We start from the raw sequence: 19,261 nt of genomic DNA on the forward strand, positions 1-19,261 counted from the left end.
ATGAACATTTCAGAATTTGATGGCCTTCCTAAGCCAGGATTCAGACACGTCAAAGACATCAGGGTTGGTGGAGTGTGCTAAAGCAGTGAGTAAAACAAACTTAGGGAGAAGGCTTCTGATGTTAACATGCATGAAACCAAGGCTTTTATGGTTACAGAAGTCAACAAATGAGAGTGCCTGGGGACACGCAGGGCCTGGGTTAACCTCCACATCACCCGAGGAACAGAGGAGTAGGTTGCGGGTATGGCTAAAGGCTGTCGGAACTGGTTGTCTAGTGCGTTCGGAACAGAGAATAAAAGGAGCAGATTTCTGGGCGTGGTAGGATAGATTCAGTCCATAATGTACAGACGGGTAGGGTGCGGGTACAGTGGAGGTAAACCTAGGCATTGTGTGACGATAAGAGGTTGCATCTAGAGGCACTAGTTATGCTAGGTGAGGTCACCGGATGTGTGGGAGGTGGGACAAAAGAGCTATTTGAGGCATATTGAGTGGGACTAGGGGCTCCGCAGTAAAATAAAACAATGATAACTACCCTAAACAGTATACAAGGCATATTGACATTAGAGCGAGACATAAAGCGAGGCATAAAGCAATCACAGGTGTTGATTGGGAGAGCTAGCTAAGACCACAACAGGTAAGACAACAGCTAATCAGCTAAGACAACAGGTAAAATGGCGATGAATGTGCATAGAGGGTCAGTTAACTACACACAGGGCCTGAGTTCGAGGCTGGAGCCGATAAACAAAATTGAGTACTGTGATTAATGAACAGTCCAGCAGGCATCAACTAGGTAGCCAAGTGATCATAGGGTCCAGTGAACAGCAATAGATGGAACAGGGAAGCCGTTAGGTAGTCGTTAATACGCTAGCCGGGAGATGCGCCTGGCTTGAGGTTAACTGGTGCTAGCTTTGGGACAAGGGAGTCAGCGACGTGCCCTCAACCAGCATTTGCTGGACATCAGACTGATTTACATCAGCAGACCAGTCGTGATGGATCGGCGGGGCTCCGTGTCAACAAAGGGTCCAAGCCAAATTGGCAAAAGAGGTATTGTGTCTGGAGTAATTTTGTTTGCTAGCCGGGAGATGCGCCTGGCTCGAGGCTAACTGGTGCTAGCTTCGGGACAAGGGCGTTAGCCACTTTGGTGTATCCTATGCAAAGGTCCAGAGCTTACGGCAGGACTCCGGTGACGTAGTGGCTTCTAGTCATGTTAGTGAATAGTCCGGGAGGCATCAGCTGTGTAGCCAAGTGATCATAGGGTCCACTGAGCAGGCCGGGAGATCGGCCTGGCTCAAGGCTAGCTTCGGGGTGTGGGAGATTTGAAAGATGAACTGAGGTCCACACTCCAGTCCAGTTGGTGGCAGTAATGCACCTTTAAAGTTGGTTGCCAACTGCCGTATGAAGTCTGAAGAAGACTGAACTAGGAGAGATTACTAGAAACTAACTAGGTTTCCCCTTTTTTTGTCTGTGGGTTAATTGTCAGTGTAGAGGACCTTGTGCATTTCAAGATTAAATAACAATGTTTATATCCCAGGACAAATTAGCTAGCAAACTGTTTGTGAATGCTTTCTTGTTTCGACCTTTCCCCAAATGAATATAGTTGGTTCAGAGTTCGTTTTGATATTTCAACTTGTGTGTCCTGATTTGCGTCTGGTGAGGATAGACAAACTCAACATGCGCACGATGGTGGACGCCCGCACGGAGACGGTTTGGTCACTTTCACAGAAAGGTGAAACAATAACAGTGATTTATTAATTGAGTGAAGTAGAGCACGCCGACGAAATCACATGAACAGACCTGTTGGGTCCCACAGGTGGCCGACGCAGCTAAACGATAACACAGTGATCACTGCACTGTTATCATCCACTGATGGTCCTCAGATTTTACCTCAACACTTTCCCATAATGCCCTTTTTAAATAAACACACTCTTGAGTCTGGACCATTAACAACCCACGCCCTGGGAGGATCTGACCCGTGTTTACTTGGGATCAAAGCACACACACACACAATGGTGCTGACAATGTTTGTGTCCATTTTAGACTTCCTCCTTTGAAGAGGTCTTCTCATACTTATTCCGGTGATTTGACGTAAAGCTTTCTCTATCATTTTTGTAAGTTGGTTGTATTAGAGCCATGCAGTGTATAGTTACCAGATCTACAAGCACATCAGTTTTCTCAGACCCGTAATCTGCCTATTTATAGTCTGAGTAACACCTACACACCACATTGGGTGGGCTTAACACACCCAGCTGCACGTTGACTGTCTTCGGCCTTTCTTTTACAAACATGAAGATGCTCCAGAATGTTCACCCCTCGTTGGCCCCTCTCTGGAGCCAAGCAGAGCCATGGTACATCCCCTACCTGTCCAGGCCTGCTAGCCCTCCAGTCACTCCTCTAAAGACACAACATTCCTGCTGTGCACTTCCTTCCACTGCAGTGAAGTGACAGTGCTCATTAGCAGTTTAACTGTCTTCTCTTCTGCTCATGGCTGTTAAGAACGCTGAGCTGGCAATAGTTACAACTTATAGTAATTGAAGGTACGAAGGGGGGATGTTTTTTGTTTTTTTGGGGGCCTATTTGGTTTGTGTCCTCAGCCCGTTGCTCTTGGGTCTGTAGTGTACTAGGTTAGGTTTCACTCCTCTTATAGGCCCTCCGTGTTTAGATGGGGCGTGCCTGTTTCTATGCATCCTTGCATGTGAGTGAATATAACACATTTAGGACAGTACTCCTCATGTACATAACTAGAAGGGCAACATAACATGACTACCATGTGCATGTTGTCATGCATGTCATTTCCTGCAGGTGTACTCAACTGTATTTGAGAAGTAGTAGTTAGCAGAACTGGAAGTAGTCGTTAGAGGAATTGTATTGGTCAGAATTCTCGTTTTAGTATTTCACTATTTTCTTTCTAGGACTGTATGGTTCAGTGTATGTATAGTGCCTCTTGTTACTTAGAATATCACCAAGGATAGGGAGCAGGATACTGTGCTCAAAGAACTGCTTTGAATAGGGGTTAAGTGCTAACCAGAGCATTTACACAGTGAAGATGCTGCAAGGCGATATAGTCCAACCAGTACAGAAACACCATTCAGGCTTCCCTCATAAGTCTCTAACCACAGATAAAAACACATTGTGTGGCTTGCTGCATATTCTGGGTTTCGCAGGGGAATTGGTTATCATAAAGTGCAGTCCAATAAAAGTGATTTGCATCACATTCAGAGGATGGATTGTTTGCTGGGGTAAGATTGAGTTCTCAGGCTTCATCTGAAATGGCACCCTATTCCCTTCAAAAGTAGTGCACTATATAGGGAATAGGGTGCCATGGTGTGAATTGAAGAAAATGGCTGAGTTCTCTATTTTTCCCTTTCGTAGAGAGTTATAGAGTAGTCACAGGCAGTTGTCACTGTGGGCAAAAATGGCTTCGTTGCTGTTCTTGGCTGTTATACCTGGTGTCCATGACAACCACTTGTTCCTGTGGCTTCACCTGTGGCAGGTGATGGTATTATCAGTTAATGACATCTTCATTACCCATACACCTAAAGGTTTAGAAAAGTACACTACATGACCAAAAGCTCGTCAAACATCTCATTCCAAAATCATGAGCATTAATATGGAGTTGGTCGCCCCTTTGCTGCTTGCCGCCATTGGACACTGGAGCAGTGGAAACACTTTCTCTAGAGTGATGAATCACACTTACCATCTGGCAATCTGATGGACAAATCTGGGTTTGGGGGATGCCAGGAGATCGCTACCTGCCCAAATGCATAGTACCAACTGTAAAGTTTGGTGGAAGGCTTTTTTTTTTTTTTTTTTTTTTTTTTTCGGTTTAGGCCCCTTAGTTCCAGTGAAGGGAAATCTTAACACTACAGTATACATTCAAGACAAATCTGTGCTTCCAACTTTGGCAACAGTTTGGGGAAGGCCCTTTCCTGTTTAAGCATGATAATACCCCTGTGCACAAAGTGAGGTCCATACAGAGATGGTTTGTCGAGTTCGGTGTGAAAGAACTTGCCTGGCCTGCACACAGCCCTGACCTGAACCCCATCAAACACCTTTGGGATAAATTGGAACGCTGACTGAGAGCCAGGCCTAATTGCCCAACATCAGTGCCTGACCTCGCTAATGCTCTTTTGGTTGAATGGAAGCAAGTCCACGCAGCAATGTTGGAAAGCCTTCCCTGAAGAGTGGAGGCTGCTATAGCAGCAAAGGGAGGACCAGCTCCATATTAATGCACATGAATGAGCTTGAGAGGATCATGGGCATTAATCGTCTACACACAATACCCCATATTAACAAAGCAAATGTATTAAAAATGAAAAACATACATTTTACATAAGTATTCAGACCCTTTACTCAGGACTCTGAAGCACCTTTGGCAGTGATTTACAGTCTCGAGTCTTCTTGGGTATGACGCTACAAGCTCGGCACATCTGCATTTGGGGAGTTTCTCCCATTCTTCTCTGCAGATCCTCTCAAGCTCTGTCAGGATGGATAGGGAGCGTTGCTGCACAGCTATTTTCAGGTCTCTTCAGAGATGTTCAATCGGGGTTCCAGTCCGGGCTCTGGCTGGGCCACTCAAGGACATTCAGACTTGTCCCGAAGCCACTCCTGCCTTGTCTTGGCTGTGTGCTTAGGGTCATTGTCCTGCTAGACTGGGGTGACGGTTCACCTTCCAAGGTTCCTGAGCGTTCTGGAGCAGGTGTTAATCAAGTATTTCTCTGTACTTTTGCTACGTTCATCTTTCCCTCGATCCTGACTAGTTTGCCAGTCCCACTGAAAAAAACTTCACAACAGCATGATGGTGCCAGGTTTCCTCCAGATGTGCAGTTTGGCATTCAGGCCAAATAATTGAATCTTGGTTTCATCAGATCAGAGAATCTTGTTTCTCATGGTGTGAGAGTCCTTCAGGTGCCTTTTGGCAAACTTCAAGCGGGCTGTCGTGCCTTTTTATGGAGTGGCTTCTGTCTGGCCTCTCTACCATAAAGGCCTGATTGGTGGAGTGCTGCAGAGATGGTTGTCCTTCTGGAAGGTTGTCTCATCTCCACAGAGGAGCTCTGTCAGTGACCATCAGGTTCCTGGTCACCTCCCTAGACAAGACCCCCCCCCCCCCCCACCGATTGCTCATTTTGGCTGGGCGGCCAGCTCTAGGAAGAGTTTCTTGGTGGTTCCAAACTTCTTCCATTTAAGAATGATGGAGGCCACTGTGTTCTTGGACCTTCAATCTGCAGAAGTGTTTTGGTACTTTTCCCCGTTTCTGTGCCTCGACACAATCCTGTCTCGGAGCTCTACGGACATTTCCTTTGACCTGACTGCTTGGTTTTTGCTCTGATTGCACTGTCAACTGTGGGACTTTATATAGACAGGTGTGTGCCTTTCCAAATCATGTCCAATCAATTGAATTTACCACAGGTGGACTCCAATCAAGTCGTAGAAACATCTCAGGGATGATCAATGAAAACAGGATGCACTTGAGATCAATTTCGAGGCTCATAGCAAAGGGTCTGAATAGTTATGTAATTAAGGTATTTCTTTTTTTTTGTAATACATTTGCAAAAATGAATAACCTGTTTTCGCTTTGTCATTTTAAAGGGTATTGGGTGTAGCTTGAGGGATTTTTTTGGGGGGAATAAGCCTGTAAAGTAACAAAAAGGGGAAGGGGTCTGAATACTTTCCGAATGCACTAATATACATGCATACATACATTTATATAACCGTTCAAAAGTTTGGGGTCGCTTAGAAATGTCTGTTTTTGAAAGAAAAGCAAAAAATGTTGTCCATTTTAAATAACATGAAATTGATCAGAAATAGTGTAGACATTGTTAATGTTGTAAATGACTATTGTAGCTGGAAATGGCTTTCTTTTTTTTCCTTTTTAAAAAAAAAATGAAATGTCTGCATAGGTGTACAGAGGCCTATTGGCAGCTTCATTAAATAGTATCCACAAAACACCAGTCTCCACGTCAACAGTGAAGAGGTGACTCCGGGATGCTGGCCTTCTAGGCAGTTACTCTGTCCAGTCTGTGTTCTTTTGCCCATCTTAATATTAGATTTTTATTGGCCAGTCTGAGAGATGGATTTTTCTTTGCAACTCTGCCTAGAAGGCCAGAATCCCGGAGTTGCCTCTTCATTGTTGATGTTGAGACTGGTGTTTTGCGGGTACTATTTAATGAAGCTGCGAGTTGAGGACTTGATGCGTCTGTTTCTCAAACTAGACACTAATGTACTTGTCCTCTTGCTCAGTTGTGCACCGGGGCCTCCCACTCTTTCTATTCTTGTTAAAGCCAGTTTGAGCGATTCTGTGAAGGGAGTAGTACACAACGCTGTACGAGATCTTCAGTTTCTTGGCAATTTCTCGCAAGGAATAGCCTTCATTTCTCAGAACAAGAATAGACTGACGAATTACAGAAGAAAGTTATTTGTTTCTGGCCATTTTGAGCCTGTAATCAAACCCACAAATGCTGATGCTCCAACTAGTCTAAAGAAGGCTAGTTTTATTGCTTATTTAATCAGTACAACAGTTTTCAGTTGTGCTAACATAATTGCAAAAGGGTTTTCTAATGATCAATTAGACTTTTAAAATTATAAACTTGGATTAGCTAACACAACGTGCCATTGGAACACAGGAGTGATGTTTGTTGATAATGGGCTTATGTAGATATTCCCATAAATCAGCAACAATAGTCATTTACAACATTAACAAATGTTTACACTGTATTTCTGATCAATTTGATGTTTATTTTAATGGACCAAAAACCAGAATTTCTAAGTGACCCCAAACTTTTGAACATCGATGTGTATTTTTTTCATCCCTAACACATACACACAGTACCCCCACTGACTCCCCCATGAATTGCTGTTTCAGCATTGTCTCAATGAAGAGTTCAGTGTTAGACAAGCAACATGCCCACAGTTACGAGCCTGGCTTGAGTGAGCGACGGGTACATGATCAATATCCCCCTTCATATCATAGATAAAGCCTGAGCTGGAATGTGACATTAGCTGACACTGGCTAGCTTGATTAAAATCCTGAAAATATCCAGTGTTGTAGTATACCCCTCGTGGCCTGATCACAATAACACCACATCACTGCTTTAACCCTTAGCAGACTAAGTGGGCCATATTGCTGCCATGGTGGGGTTTTGTTTACCATTGTGCATACACAGAGAGAGAGGCTGGATGTGAAGGCCTGGGAACTGGGATCTGGCTGTGGTAGGACTCGGGAGTCACGCCAACCACAGTAGTGCAGAGAGAGAGACGGAAATGCCTCAAATAAAGAGACATTGGTAAATGCTACCACATGTTCTATTTTTACAAAACACACACACACTTTCTCATGTCTGCTGCTACTCTGGATGCAATCTGTTCCCTGATCTTGGGATAAGTAAAGGTTTCCAACAAGCCTTTTTATGAATTAAACATTATTCCCTTTTCCATGGTATTGCCTCCAAGCACTAAGAAATCAAATTTTATTTATATAGCCCTTCGTATATCAGCTGATATCTCAAAGTGCTGTACAGAAACCCAGCCTAAAACCCCAAACAGCAAGCAATGCATGTGAAAGAAGCACGGTGGCTAGGAAAAACTCCCTAGGAAAAACTCCCTAGAAAGGCCAAAACCTAGGAAGAAACCTAGAGGAACCAGGCTATGAGGGGTGGCCAGTTCTTTCTGGCTGTGCCGGGTGGATATTATAACAGAACATGGTCAAGATGTTAAAATGTTCATAAATGACCAGCATGGTCTAATAATAATAATCATCATCATCATCATAATCATAATAATCATAATAGTAGTTGTCGAGGGTGCAACAAGCACGTCCGGTGAACAGGTCAGGGTTCCATAGCCGCAGGCAGAACAGTTGAAACTGGAGCAGCAGCACGGCCAGGTGGACTGGGGACAGCAAGGAGTCATCATGCCAGGTAGTCCTGAGGCATGGTCCTAGGGCTCAGGTCCTCCGAGAGAAAGAAAAAGAGAGAGAGAGAGAGCATATTTAAATTCACACAGGACACCGGATAAGACAAGAGAAATACTCCAGATGTAACAGACTGACCCTAGCCCCCCGACACAAACTACTGCAGCATAAATACTGGAGGCTGAGACAGGAGGGATCAGAAGACACTGTGGCCCCATCCGATGATACCCCCGGAAGATATGCTTCCCATGTGTGGGTGTTCATTTGTGTTGAGAGATATATTTATTTATAGTTAGTGGCCAGTTTAATAGGTACACCACCCTGTTCATGAAAAAGGAGGTCCAACGTTTCCATGCCCTGTAGAATTTGGGCTGTTCTGAAGGCAAAGGGGGGTATATAAACTCAGCAAAAAAAGAAACATCCTCTCACTGTCAACTGTTCATTTCAGCCAACTTAACATGTGTAAATATTTGTATGAACATAAGATTCAACAACTGAGACAAACTGAACAAGTTCCACAGACATGTAACTAACATAAATGGAATAATGTGTCCCTGAACAAAGGGGGGGTCAGAATCAAAAGTAACAGTCAGTATCTGGTGTGGCCACCAGCTGCATTAAGTACTGCAGTGCATCTCCTCCTCATGGACTGCACCAGATTTGCCTGTTCTTGCTGTGAAATGTTACCCCACGCTTCCACCAAGGCACCTGCAAGTTCCCAGACATTTCTGGGGGGAATGGCCCTAGCCCTCACTCTCCGATCCAACAGGTCGCAGACGTGCTCAATGGGATTGAGATCCGGGCTCTTCGCTGGCCATGGCAGAACACTGACATTCCTGTCTTGCAGGAAATCACGTACAGAACGAGCAGTATGGCTGGTGGCATTGTCATGCTGGAGGGTCATGTCAGGATGAGCCTGCAGGAAGGGTACCACATGAGGGAGGAGGATGTCTTCCCTGTAACGCACAGCGTTGAGATTGCCTGCAATGACAACAAGCTCAGTCCGATGATGCTGTGACACACCACCCCAGACCATGACAGACCCTCCACCTCCAAATCGATCCGGCTCCAGAGTACAGGCCTTGGTGTAATGCTCATTCCTTCGACGATAAACGCAAATCTGACCATCACCCCTGGTGAGACAAAACCGCGACTCGTCAGTGAAGAGCACTTTTTGCCAGTCCTGTCTGTTCCAGCGACGGTGGATTTGTGCCCATAGGTGACGTTGTTGCAGGTGATGTCTGGTGAGGACCTGCCTTACAACAGGCCTACAAGCCCTCAGTCCAGCCTCTCTCTCAGCCTGTTGCGGACAGTCTGAGCACTGATGGATGGATTGTGCGTTCCTGGTGTAACTCGGGCAGTTGTTGTTGCCATCCTGTACCTGTCCCGCAGGTGTGATGTTCGGATGTACCGATCCTGTGCAGGTGGTGTTTCACGTGTTCTACCACTTTGAGGATGATCAGCTGTCCGTCCTGTCTCCCTGTAGCGCTGTCTTAGGTATTTCACAGTACGGACATTGCAATTTATTGCCCTGGCCACATCTGCAGTCCTCATGCCTCCTTGCAGCATGCCTAAGGCACATTCACGCAGATGAGCAGAGACCCTGGGCATCTTTCTTTTGGTGTTTTTCAGAGTCAGTAGAAAGGCCTCTTTAGTGTCCTAAGTTCTCATAACTGTGACCTTAATTGCCTACCGTCTGTTAGTGTCTTAACGACCGTTCCACAGGTGCATGTTCATTGAACAAGCATGGGGAAACGGTGTTTAAACCCTTTACAATGAAGATCTGTGAAGTTATTTGGATTTTACACATCTTTGAAAGACAGGGTCCTGAAAAAGGGACGTTTCTTTTTTGCTGAGTTTACATGTAGTTTAAAAGTTCACACTGCTCCACATGTCCCAAAGGGAACATGGAATGAGATTGTTATATTTAAGAAGGGAAATCATAGCAATCCTGTTTTTAAAAGGGGTCCGTCCCTCGTTATGCCTGGTGACACATTTTTCTTGCTGTGTGACGCTCTACTCCCTATGTAGTGCACTACTTTTGAGTGCACCATATAGGGAAGTACACTATATATAGGGAATAGGGTGCCATTTTGGATATAACCGTGGCCAGCTGACCTGTATGTCTGTGTTCTAATGAATGCCAAGGCAAACTAGCCCCATTTCACCCATCAGCCCAGAGTTGGCATGGGGGGAGAGGGAGGGCTTCCTGTCTGTCTAACCCTCCCCCAACCTTCTCCATTTAATTTCCTCTCTTTGTCAAACCCACAGCCGTGGCATGTGGGATAGACACATGTGCGCGCACACACATTTGTGCATGACTAGACTACATCACAGACCCACTCAAGTGGGTCTTTCCTGTACGCTTGACTCTTGTGGAGTCATGAGGTGATATGCGATTCTGTTATGTCAGAGTATTTTCCCCCAAACATTTATATTTTGCAGGGGTCTCCTACTTAGTATTTTCTCAGTAGGTTGCTTGACTTCGACTAAGCTGAGTGCCATCTTCTGATTCTGTGGAAGGTTGTAGTCTTTAGGTCGCATCTGTACGTTGGCGCAATCAATTGCTCCTCACCGGTCTGTTTACCTGTCATAGTGATTTGTATGCACATGTTGGCACATTGTGTGTTCTTTGTATGCATGCTGTGGAGCTCTGTCCTATCCAGCCATCCATCCATATGGCAGGCACATCTGCTTGCTTGCTATTCAATTAATGTCCATACCTCTTAACACCTACCTACTAGACAGTGTTTCAATACAGAGACCTTGAGAGAAACAGATTTCAGAATACCCTGACCTTGAAGGCTGGTGTATTTTCACCACATACACAAACCCACATGAGTGCTGACTTCCTGAAAGCAAAATAGCACTATGCACACGTGTGTGCTGACTCCTCTTCAGCTGCCTACCATTGTCCCTGCTGCTACTGGGAGGGGCCGTAACCATAGTAACTACACCACCTCTGTCACTTCCTGTTTTGGGCATGACTCCGCTGCCTGACGAGGGCTGTGATTCCTGTGTTGTCCCACGGTCAAGTTACTATTATTAACGAATAGCCGCTGTGGTGGAACATGGGTGGTTTATGTAGGGCCAAGAGGTCGTTGATAATGTTCTAGCAATATCCTTGAGCAACTGAAAAGTGTGTTTTTGAAAAGCCATGTAAAAGCTTGAATAGATTTTTCAAATTGTTCTATTACCTGAATAGTTTGATAGCTGGTCGCTCAGTACAGTTAAAACGCCTGTTTTGTGTCTTCCAAACAAACTATCTTTCAGCGTCTTCCCAAATGGCATCATATTCCATATATAGTACACTACTTATGACCAGAACCTTATGGGACCTGGTCAAAAACAGTGCACTATATAGGGAATAGGGTGCCATTTGAGACTCGACCTCAGTGTTCATACTGAAACATTTCAAAGTCAATCACTTCCACCACAGAAGCTCCAGCCTATCGTAACTGTGCTCTTGCCTGCCCCCTCCAGGTCTGTCAGAAGAGTGCAGGGTGCAGACCCCTGCCTTCACGGATGCTGTGCGGCTCTACAGGCAGGCTCAGGGACACTACGGCACCTGGGACATGATGTGTGGAGGGCCACCACAGGTGAGAGGATCACTATGGAGCTGGCTGTACCTCCTTGAGGACTTTGTTACATTTAGTCAACCTCATTTAATTTGAATGTATTGTGAATAGGTGATGCTAACACCTTACAGTACTTACAGCAGGTCTGTTGAGTCACGGCCTTAGCTAAACCTCTTGAGTGGTCAGTGTCCATGAATGATGTGAGTCGGGCAGCTGGTGTGTATTTGAGGTCTGTCTATCTATTGAGGATTTGTTGACTGTTTCTCTGAGTACAGATGGAAGGAGGAATTGGACTCTCCTGAGAAAACGTAAGGTCCAAGATGGCGTAGCAGTCGGACGTCTTTGTCCTGTCGTGTCCCTTGTATATATCTTTTAAAAATATTTTCCTAAACCTCAACTTCTAAATACTCTCCTGCAACCAGCCTCACCTAATGTGGCGTGGATCTGTTTTTTCTAAAGTATTTCTATTTACTTCGGATCTGGAATACCTCAACTGAAGCTAGCCAGCTAACTTGCTACCAGTTATCAGTCAGCAAACCACTGCTAGTGGTCAGCTAACCTTTAGCTCAGAAAGCTCTCGCCAGTTCGTACAACGTGACTCAAACCAGAGCATAACGGACATATTTGTTTTCTATCCATATCCCCGGATTCTCCATACCGCAAACTGTGAACATTTTCATATGGATCTTCGCAACTAGCTAACCGCAATCCCGGGTGACTACTCCTAGCTAGTGTTTCCATCCCGGCGCAAGCAACTGCTAACTGCTTGCTTGCTAGCCCCTGTCTGCTAACTGCTTGCTTGCTAGCCCCTGTCTGCTAACTGCTTGCTTGCTAGCCCCTGTCTGCTAACTGCTTGCTTGCTAGCCCCTGTCTGCTAACTGCTTGCTTGCTAGCCCCTGTCTGCTAACTGCTTGCTTGCTAGCCCCTGTCTGCTAACTGCTTGCTTGCTAGCCCCTGTCTGCTAACTGCTTGCTTGCTAGCCCCTGTCTGCTAACTGCTTGCTTGCTAGCCCCTGTCTGCTAACTGCTTGCTTGCTAGCCCCTGTCTGCTAACTGCTTGCTTGCTAGCCCCTGTCTGCTAACTGCTTGCTTGCTAGCCCCTGTCTGCTAACTGCTTGCTTGCTAGCCCCTGTCTGCTAACTGCTTGCTTGCTAGCCCCTGTCTGCTAACTGCTTGCTTGCTAGCCCCTGTCTGCTAACTGCTTGCTTGCTAGCCCCTGTCTGCTAACTGCTTGCTTGCCAGCCCCTGTCTGCTAACTGCTTGCTAGCCCCATATGTTCACTTGGCTACGCATGCCTCGTCCATTACTGTCCTGGTTAGTGATTAGTCTTATTTCACTGTAGAGCCTCTAGCCCTGCTCAATATGCCTTAACCAACCATGTTGTTCCACCTCCTACATATGCGATGTACTCACATCCTACCTTAGCTTTGTTTGTACACTATCCCTTGAATCTATGCTATCGTGCCCAGAAACCTGCTCCTTTTACTCTCTGTTCCGAACGTGCTAGACGGCCAGTTCGTATAGCCTTTAGCCGTACCCTTATCCTACTTCTCCTCAGTTCCTCTGGTGATGTAGAGGTTAATGCAGGTCCTGCAGTGCCTAGCTCCACTCCCGTGCTCTCATTTGTTGACTTCTGTAACTGTAAAAGCATTGGTTTCATGCATGTTCACCTCTCTGGGCTAGGCGGGACGAATTCGTCCCACCTACGCAACAGCCAGTGTAATCCAGTGGCGCGATTTTCAAATACCTTAGAAATGCTATTACTTCAATTTCTCAAACATATGACTATTTTACAGCATTTTAAAGACAACTCTCGTTAATCTAACCACACTGTCCGATTTCAAAAAGGCTTTACAACGAAAGCAAAACATTAGATTATGTCAGCAGAGTACCCAGCCAGAAATAATCAGACACCCATTTTTCAAGCTAGCATATAATGTCACAAAAACCCAGAAGACAGCTAAATGCAGCACTAACCTTTGATCTTCATCAGATGACACACCTAGGACATTATGTTATACAATACATGCATGTTTTGTTCAATCAAGTTCATATTTATATCAAAAACCAGCTTTTTACATTAGCATGTGACGTTCAGAACTAGCATACCCCCCGCAAACCTCCGGTGAAATTACTAAATTACTCACGATAAACGTTCACAAAAAACATAATTATTTTAAGAATTATAGATACAGCACTCCTTTGTGCAATCGAGGTGTCCGATTTTAAAATAGCTTTTCGGTGAAAGCACATTTTGCAATATTCTCAGTAGATAGCCCAGCCATCACGGCTAGCCATTTAGACACCCAGCAAGTTTAGCCCTGACCAAACTCCGATTTACTATTACAAAAGTTTGATTACCTTTGTTGTCTTCGTCAGAATGCACTCCCAGGACTGCTACTTCAATAACAAATGTTGGTTTGGTCCAAAATAATCCATCGTTATATCCAAATAGCGGCGTTTTGTTCGTGCGTTCCAAGACACTATCCGAAGTGTAAATAAGGGTCACGAGCATGGCGCAATTCGTGACAAAAGATTTCTAAATATTCCATTACCGTACTTCGAAGCATGTCAACCGCTGTTTAAAATCCATTTTTATGCCATTTTTCTCGTAAAAAAGCGATAATATTCCAACCGGTAATCTGCGTTTAAGTAAACAGAGGAAAGAAAACAAAGCATTCGGTCGACGCGGGCACGCGCCTGAGTCTCACAGTACTGTAACCAGCCACTACCCAAACGCGCTACTTTTTTTCAGCCAGAGCCTGCAAAGCCACGATTCAGCTTTTTGCCGCCTTCTGAGAGCCCATTGGAGCCGTAGGAAGTGTCACGTAACAGCAGAGATCCTTTGTTTTGGATGGAGATGACAGAAGGCCAAGAAATGGTCAGACAGGGTACTTCCTGTACAGAATCTTCTCAGGTTTTGACCTGCCATTTGAGTTCTGTTATACTCACAGACACCATTCAAACAGTTTTAGAGACTTTGGAGTGTTTTCTATCCAAAGCCAATAATTATATGCATATTCTAGTTACTGGGCAGGAGTAGTAACCAGATTAAATCGGGTACGTTTTTTATCCAGCCGTGTCAATACTGCCCCCTAGCCCTAACAGGTTAACATTAGAAGCCTAGTCCCTAAATTTGTTTTACATTTACGTCATTTAGCAGACGCTCTTATCCGGAGCGACTTACAAATTGGTGCATTATGACATCCAGTGGAACAACCACTTTACAATAGTACATCTATATCTTTTTTTTGGGGGGGGGGGTTAGAAGGATTACTTTATCCTATCCCAGGTATTCCTTAAAGAGGTGGGGTTTCAGGTGTCTCCGGAAGGTGGTGATTGACTCCGCTGTCCTGGCGTCGTGAGGGAGCTTCTTCCACCATTGGGGTGCCAGAGCAGCGAACAGTTTTGACTGGGCTGAGCGGGAACTGTGCTTCTGCAGAGGTAGGGAGGCGAGCAGGCCAGAGGTGGATGAAGGCAGTGCCCTTCTTTGGGTGTAGGGACTGATCAGAGCCTGGAGGTGCCGTTTTACTCACTGCTTTAGCGCACACTGCCAACCCGGATGTCTTAGCCGTGTCTGAATCCTGGCTTAGGAAAACCACCAAAAATCCTGACATCTCCATCCCTAACTAACATTTTCCGCCACGATAGAACTGCCAAAGGGGGCGGTGTTGCAATCTACTGTAAAGAGAGCCTGCAGAGTTCTGTATTACTATCCAAGTCTGTACCCAAACAATTCGAACTTCTACTTGTAAAAATTCACCTTTCCAGAAACAAGTCTCTCACTGTTGCCGCTTGCTATAGACCACCCTCTGCCCCCAGCTGTGCCCTCGACACCATATGTGAACTGAATGTCCCCCCATCTATCTTCTGAGTTTGTGCTGCTAGGTGACCTAAATTGGGACATGCTTAACACCCCGGCCATCCTACAATCTAAGCTTGATGCCCTCAATCTCACACAAATTATCAATGAACCTACCAGGTACAACACCAAATCCATAAACATGGGCACCCTCATAAATATCATCCTAACTAACTTGACCTCCAAATACACCTCTGCTGTTTTCAATCAAGATCTCAGCGATCACTGCCTCATTGTCTGCATCCGTAATGGGTCTGCGAACAAACGACCACCCCTCATCACTGTTAAACGCTCCCTAAAACACTTCTGCGAGCAGGCCTTTCTAATCGACCTGGCCGGGGTATCCTGGAATGACATTGACCTCATCCCGTCAGTAGAGGATGCCTGGTTATTCTTTAAAAGTGCCTTCCTCACCATCTTAAATAAGCATGCCCCATTAAAAAAAAATGACCTAGGAATAGATTTAGTCCTTGGTTCACTCCAGACCTGTCTGCCCTTGACCAGCACAAAAACATCCTGTGGTGTTCTGCATTAGCATCGAATAGCCCCCGTGATATGCAACTTTTCAGGGAAGTTAGGAACAAATATACACAGGCAGTTAGCTTTCCTAAGGCTAGCTTTTTCGAACAGAAATTTGCATCCTGTAGTACAAACTCAGAGGTTCTGGGACACTGTAAAGTCCATGGCGAATAAGAACACCTCCTCCCAGCTGCCCACTGCTTTGAGGCTAGGCAACACTGTTACCACCGATAAATCCACTATAATTGAGAATTTCAATAAGCATTTCTCTACGGCTGGCCATGCTTTCCACCTGGCTACCCCTACCCCGGTCAACTGCCCGGCACCCTCCACAGCAATCCGCCAATGCCCCCACCATTTCTCCTTCACCCAAATCCAGATAGCTGATGTTCTGAAAGAGCTGCAAAATCTGGACCCCTACAAATCATCCCGGCTAGACAATCTGGACCTTCTCTTTCTAAAATTATCTGCCGAAATTGTTGCAACTCCTATTACTAGCCTGTTCAACCTCTTTTGTATCGTCTGAGATTCCCAAAGATTGGAAAGCTGCCGTGGTCAGCCCCCTCTTCAAAGGGGGTGACACTCTAGACCCAAACTGCTACAGACCTATATCTATCCTACCATGTCTTTCTAAGGTCTTCGAAAGCCAAGTTAACAAACGGATTACCGTCCATTTCGAATCCCACTGTACCTTCTCCGCTATGCAATCTGGTTTCATAGCTGGTCATGGGTGCACCTCAGCCATGCTCAAGGTCCTAAACGACATCATAACCGCCATCCATAAGAGACATTACTGTGCAGCCGTATTCATCGATCTGGCCAAGGCTTTCGACTCTGTCAATCACCACATTCTTATTGGCAGACTCGAAAGCCTTGGTTTCTCAAATGATTGCCTCGCCTGGTTCACCAACTACTTCTCAGATATTCAGTGTGTAAAATCGGAGGGCCTGTTGTCCGGAACGCTGTCTGTCTCTATGGGGGTGCCACAGGGTTCAATTCTCAGGCCGACTCTGTTCTCTGTATACATCAATGTCGCTCTTGCTGCTGGTGATTCCATGATCCACCTCTACGCAGACGACACCATTCTGTATACTTCTGGCCCGTCTTTGGACACTGTTAACTAACCTCCAGATGAGCTTCAATGCCGTACAACTCTCCTTCCGTGGCCTATAACTGCTCTTAATGCAAGTAAAACTAAATGCATGCTATTCAATCGATCACTGCCCGTCCGTCCAGCATCACTACTCTGGACCGCTCTGACTTAGAATACGTGGACAACTACCTAGGTGTCTGGTTAGACTGTAAACTCTCCTTCCAGACTTGCATTAAGCATCTCCAATCCAAAATTAAATCTAGAATCGGCTTCCTATATCGCAACAAAGCATCCTTCACTCATGCTGCCAAAAACATACTGTCGTGTCTTTGGCATCATTAAACTGAAGATTAGTCTTTATCAAAGATTCTCTGTAATTATTATTATTACGTGATTAAGCTACTTAATCACGTAACTGTAATTAACTAGGAAGTCGGGGCACCAAGGAAAATATTCAGAATACAAAGTTATAATTTTCCTAATATGACTTTCAGATATTTTAATATCTGATCACTTAGTCCCCTGAAGTTAACTTCTTGGGGACTATGTGGGACGCTAGCGTGCCACCCGTGGTGCACCCTATCAACAGCAAGTGCATTTCAAGAGCGGCAAATTTGAAACCAAATAAATGTCAAAATTCAAATTTTTCAAACATACAACTATGTTACACCCTTTGAAAGATAAACATCTCCTTAATCTAACCACGTTGTCCGATTTCAAAAAGGTTTTACGGCGAAAGCATAAAGTTAGATTATGTTAGGAGAGTACATTGACAATAGCTGTGTAATGTTTTGTCAATTCAAAGACAGGGTCACCAAAACCATAAAACCAGCTAAAATGATGCACTAACCTTTTACCATCTCCATCAGATGACACTCCTAGGACATTATGTTAGACAATGCATGCATTTTTAGTTCTATCAAGTTCATATTTATATCCAAAAACAGCGTTTTACTATGGCATTGATGTTGAGGAAATCGTTTCCCTCCAATAACCGGCAGTCAAGTCAGCACCACAAATTAAATAATTAAAATTAGAAAACATTGGTAAAATATTATATTGTCATTTAAAGAATTATAGATTTACATCTCTTGAACGCAATCAACTTGCCAGATTTAAAAATAACCTTACTGGGAAATCACACTTTGCAATAATCTGAGCACTGCGCCCAGAAAAATATGCTTTGCTATACAGACAAACGGCCATGTTGGAGAGATCTAAAATCGAAAATACTATGTAAATAATCCATTACCTTTGATTCTCTTCATCAGATGTCACTTCCAGGAATCCCAGGTCCATAACGAATGTAGTTTTGTTCAAAAAAGCTCATAATTTATATCCAAAAAGCTCCGTGTTGTTTAGCACATGATCTAAGCCAGCCGGACTTCTCGTCATGAACGAGGGGAAAAAATATATTTACGTTCGTTCAAACATGTCAAACGTTGTATAGCATAAATCATTAGTGCCTTTTTTAATCCAGAACATGAATAATATTCAAGGTGGACGAATGCATTCTCTTTTATAACGTATTGGAACGAGGGTACCCAACATGAACTCGCGCGCCAGAGTCTAATCGGCCATCACCGTTCCATGGCTCTTGTTCGGTCAGATCTCACAGTAAAAGACTCAAAACACTTTGTAAAGGCTGGTGACATCTAGTGGAAGCAATAGGAAGTGCCAAAACATTAATCAACCCCTGTGTGTTTCAATGGCATAGGCTTAAAGGTAATTCAACACATCAGGTATCCACTTCCTGTCAGAAAATGTCTCAGGGTTTTGCCTGCCAAATGAGTTCTGTTATACTCACAGACACCATTCAAACAGTTTTAGAAACTTTAGGGTGTTTTCTATCCATATATAATAAGTATATGCATATTCTAGTTACTGGGTAGGATTAGTAACCAGATTAAATCGGGTACGTTTTTTTATCCAGCCGTGAAAATACTGCCCCCTAGCCCCAACAGGTTAATGATGTATTCTTTACCTCACGTTAGTCTCATTCCAAACGTCGTAAATTGTTAGTTATCTGCAGGTACCCAGTCTTCACGATGAGTCATCAATACATCAATTGTCTTAAATCACTTATTTACTAACTAAATAAATCACAGAAATGCATAACAAACAGTAGATATGGTTACAAAGAAATGATAGGGGAATGTGCCCTAGTGGGCTAAACTGGCATGGCGGCTTGTGAGACAGGGACTGATAAGGGCGCGAAAGGTAAGAGACACTACAAAGATGATAATTATAACAATTGAAATGCTAACCCTTTGCACATGAACGCTCACTCATTCGGGAATAATT

The 19,261-nt window shown here is 44.6% G+C and overlaps 1 protein-coding gene across 1 annotated transcript in view; it reads left to right on the forward strand.

The window, feature by feature from the left end:
- LOC106563126 (protein Niban 2) overlaps positions 1 to 19,261 on the forward strand; it is an 85,069-nt gene that overhangs the window by 27,759 nt on the left and 38,049 nt on the right. The window contains exon 6 of the mRNA XM_014128360.3: positions 11,390 to 11,505. Within this exon, the coding sequence (XP_013983835.3) occupies positions 11,390 to 11,505 (116 nt within the window). The remainder of the gene's footprint in view (positions 1 to 11,389; positions 11,506 to 19,261) is intronic.

The sequence above is a fragment of the Salmo salar genome, chromosome 11 (assembly GCF_965601325.2).
Source record: "Salmo salar chromosome 11, fSalSal1, whole genome shotgun sequence".
Taxonomy (NCBI): domain Eukaryota; kingdom Metazoa; phylum Chordata; class Actinopteri; order Salmoniformes; family Salmonidae; genus Salmo; species Salmo salar.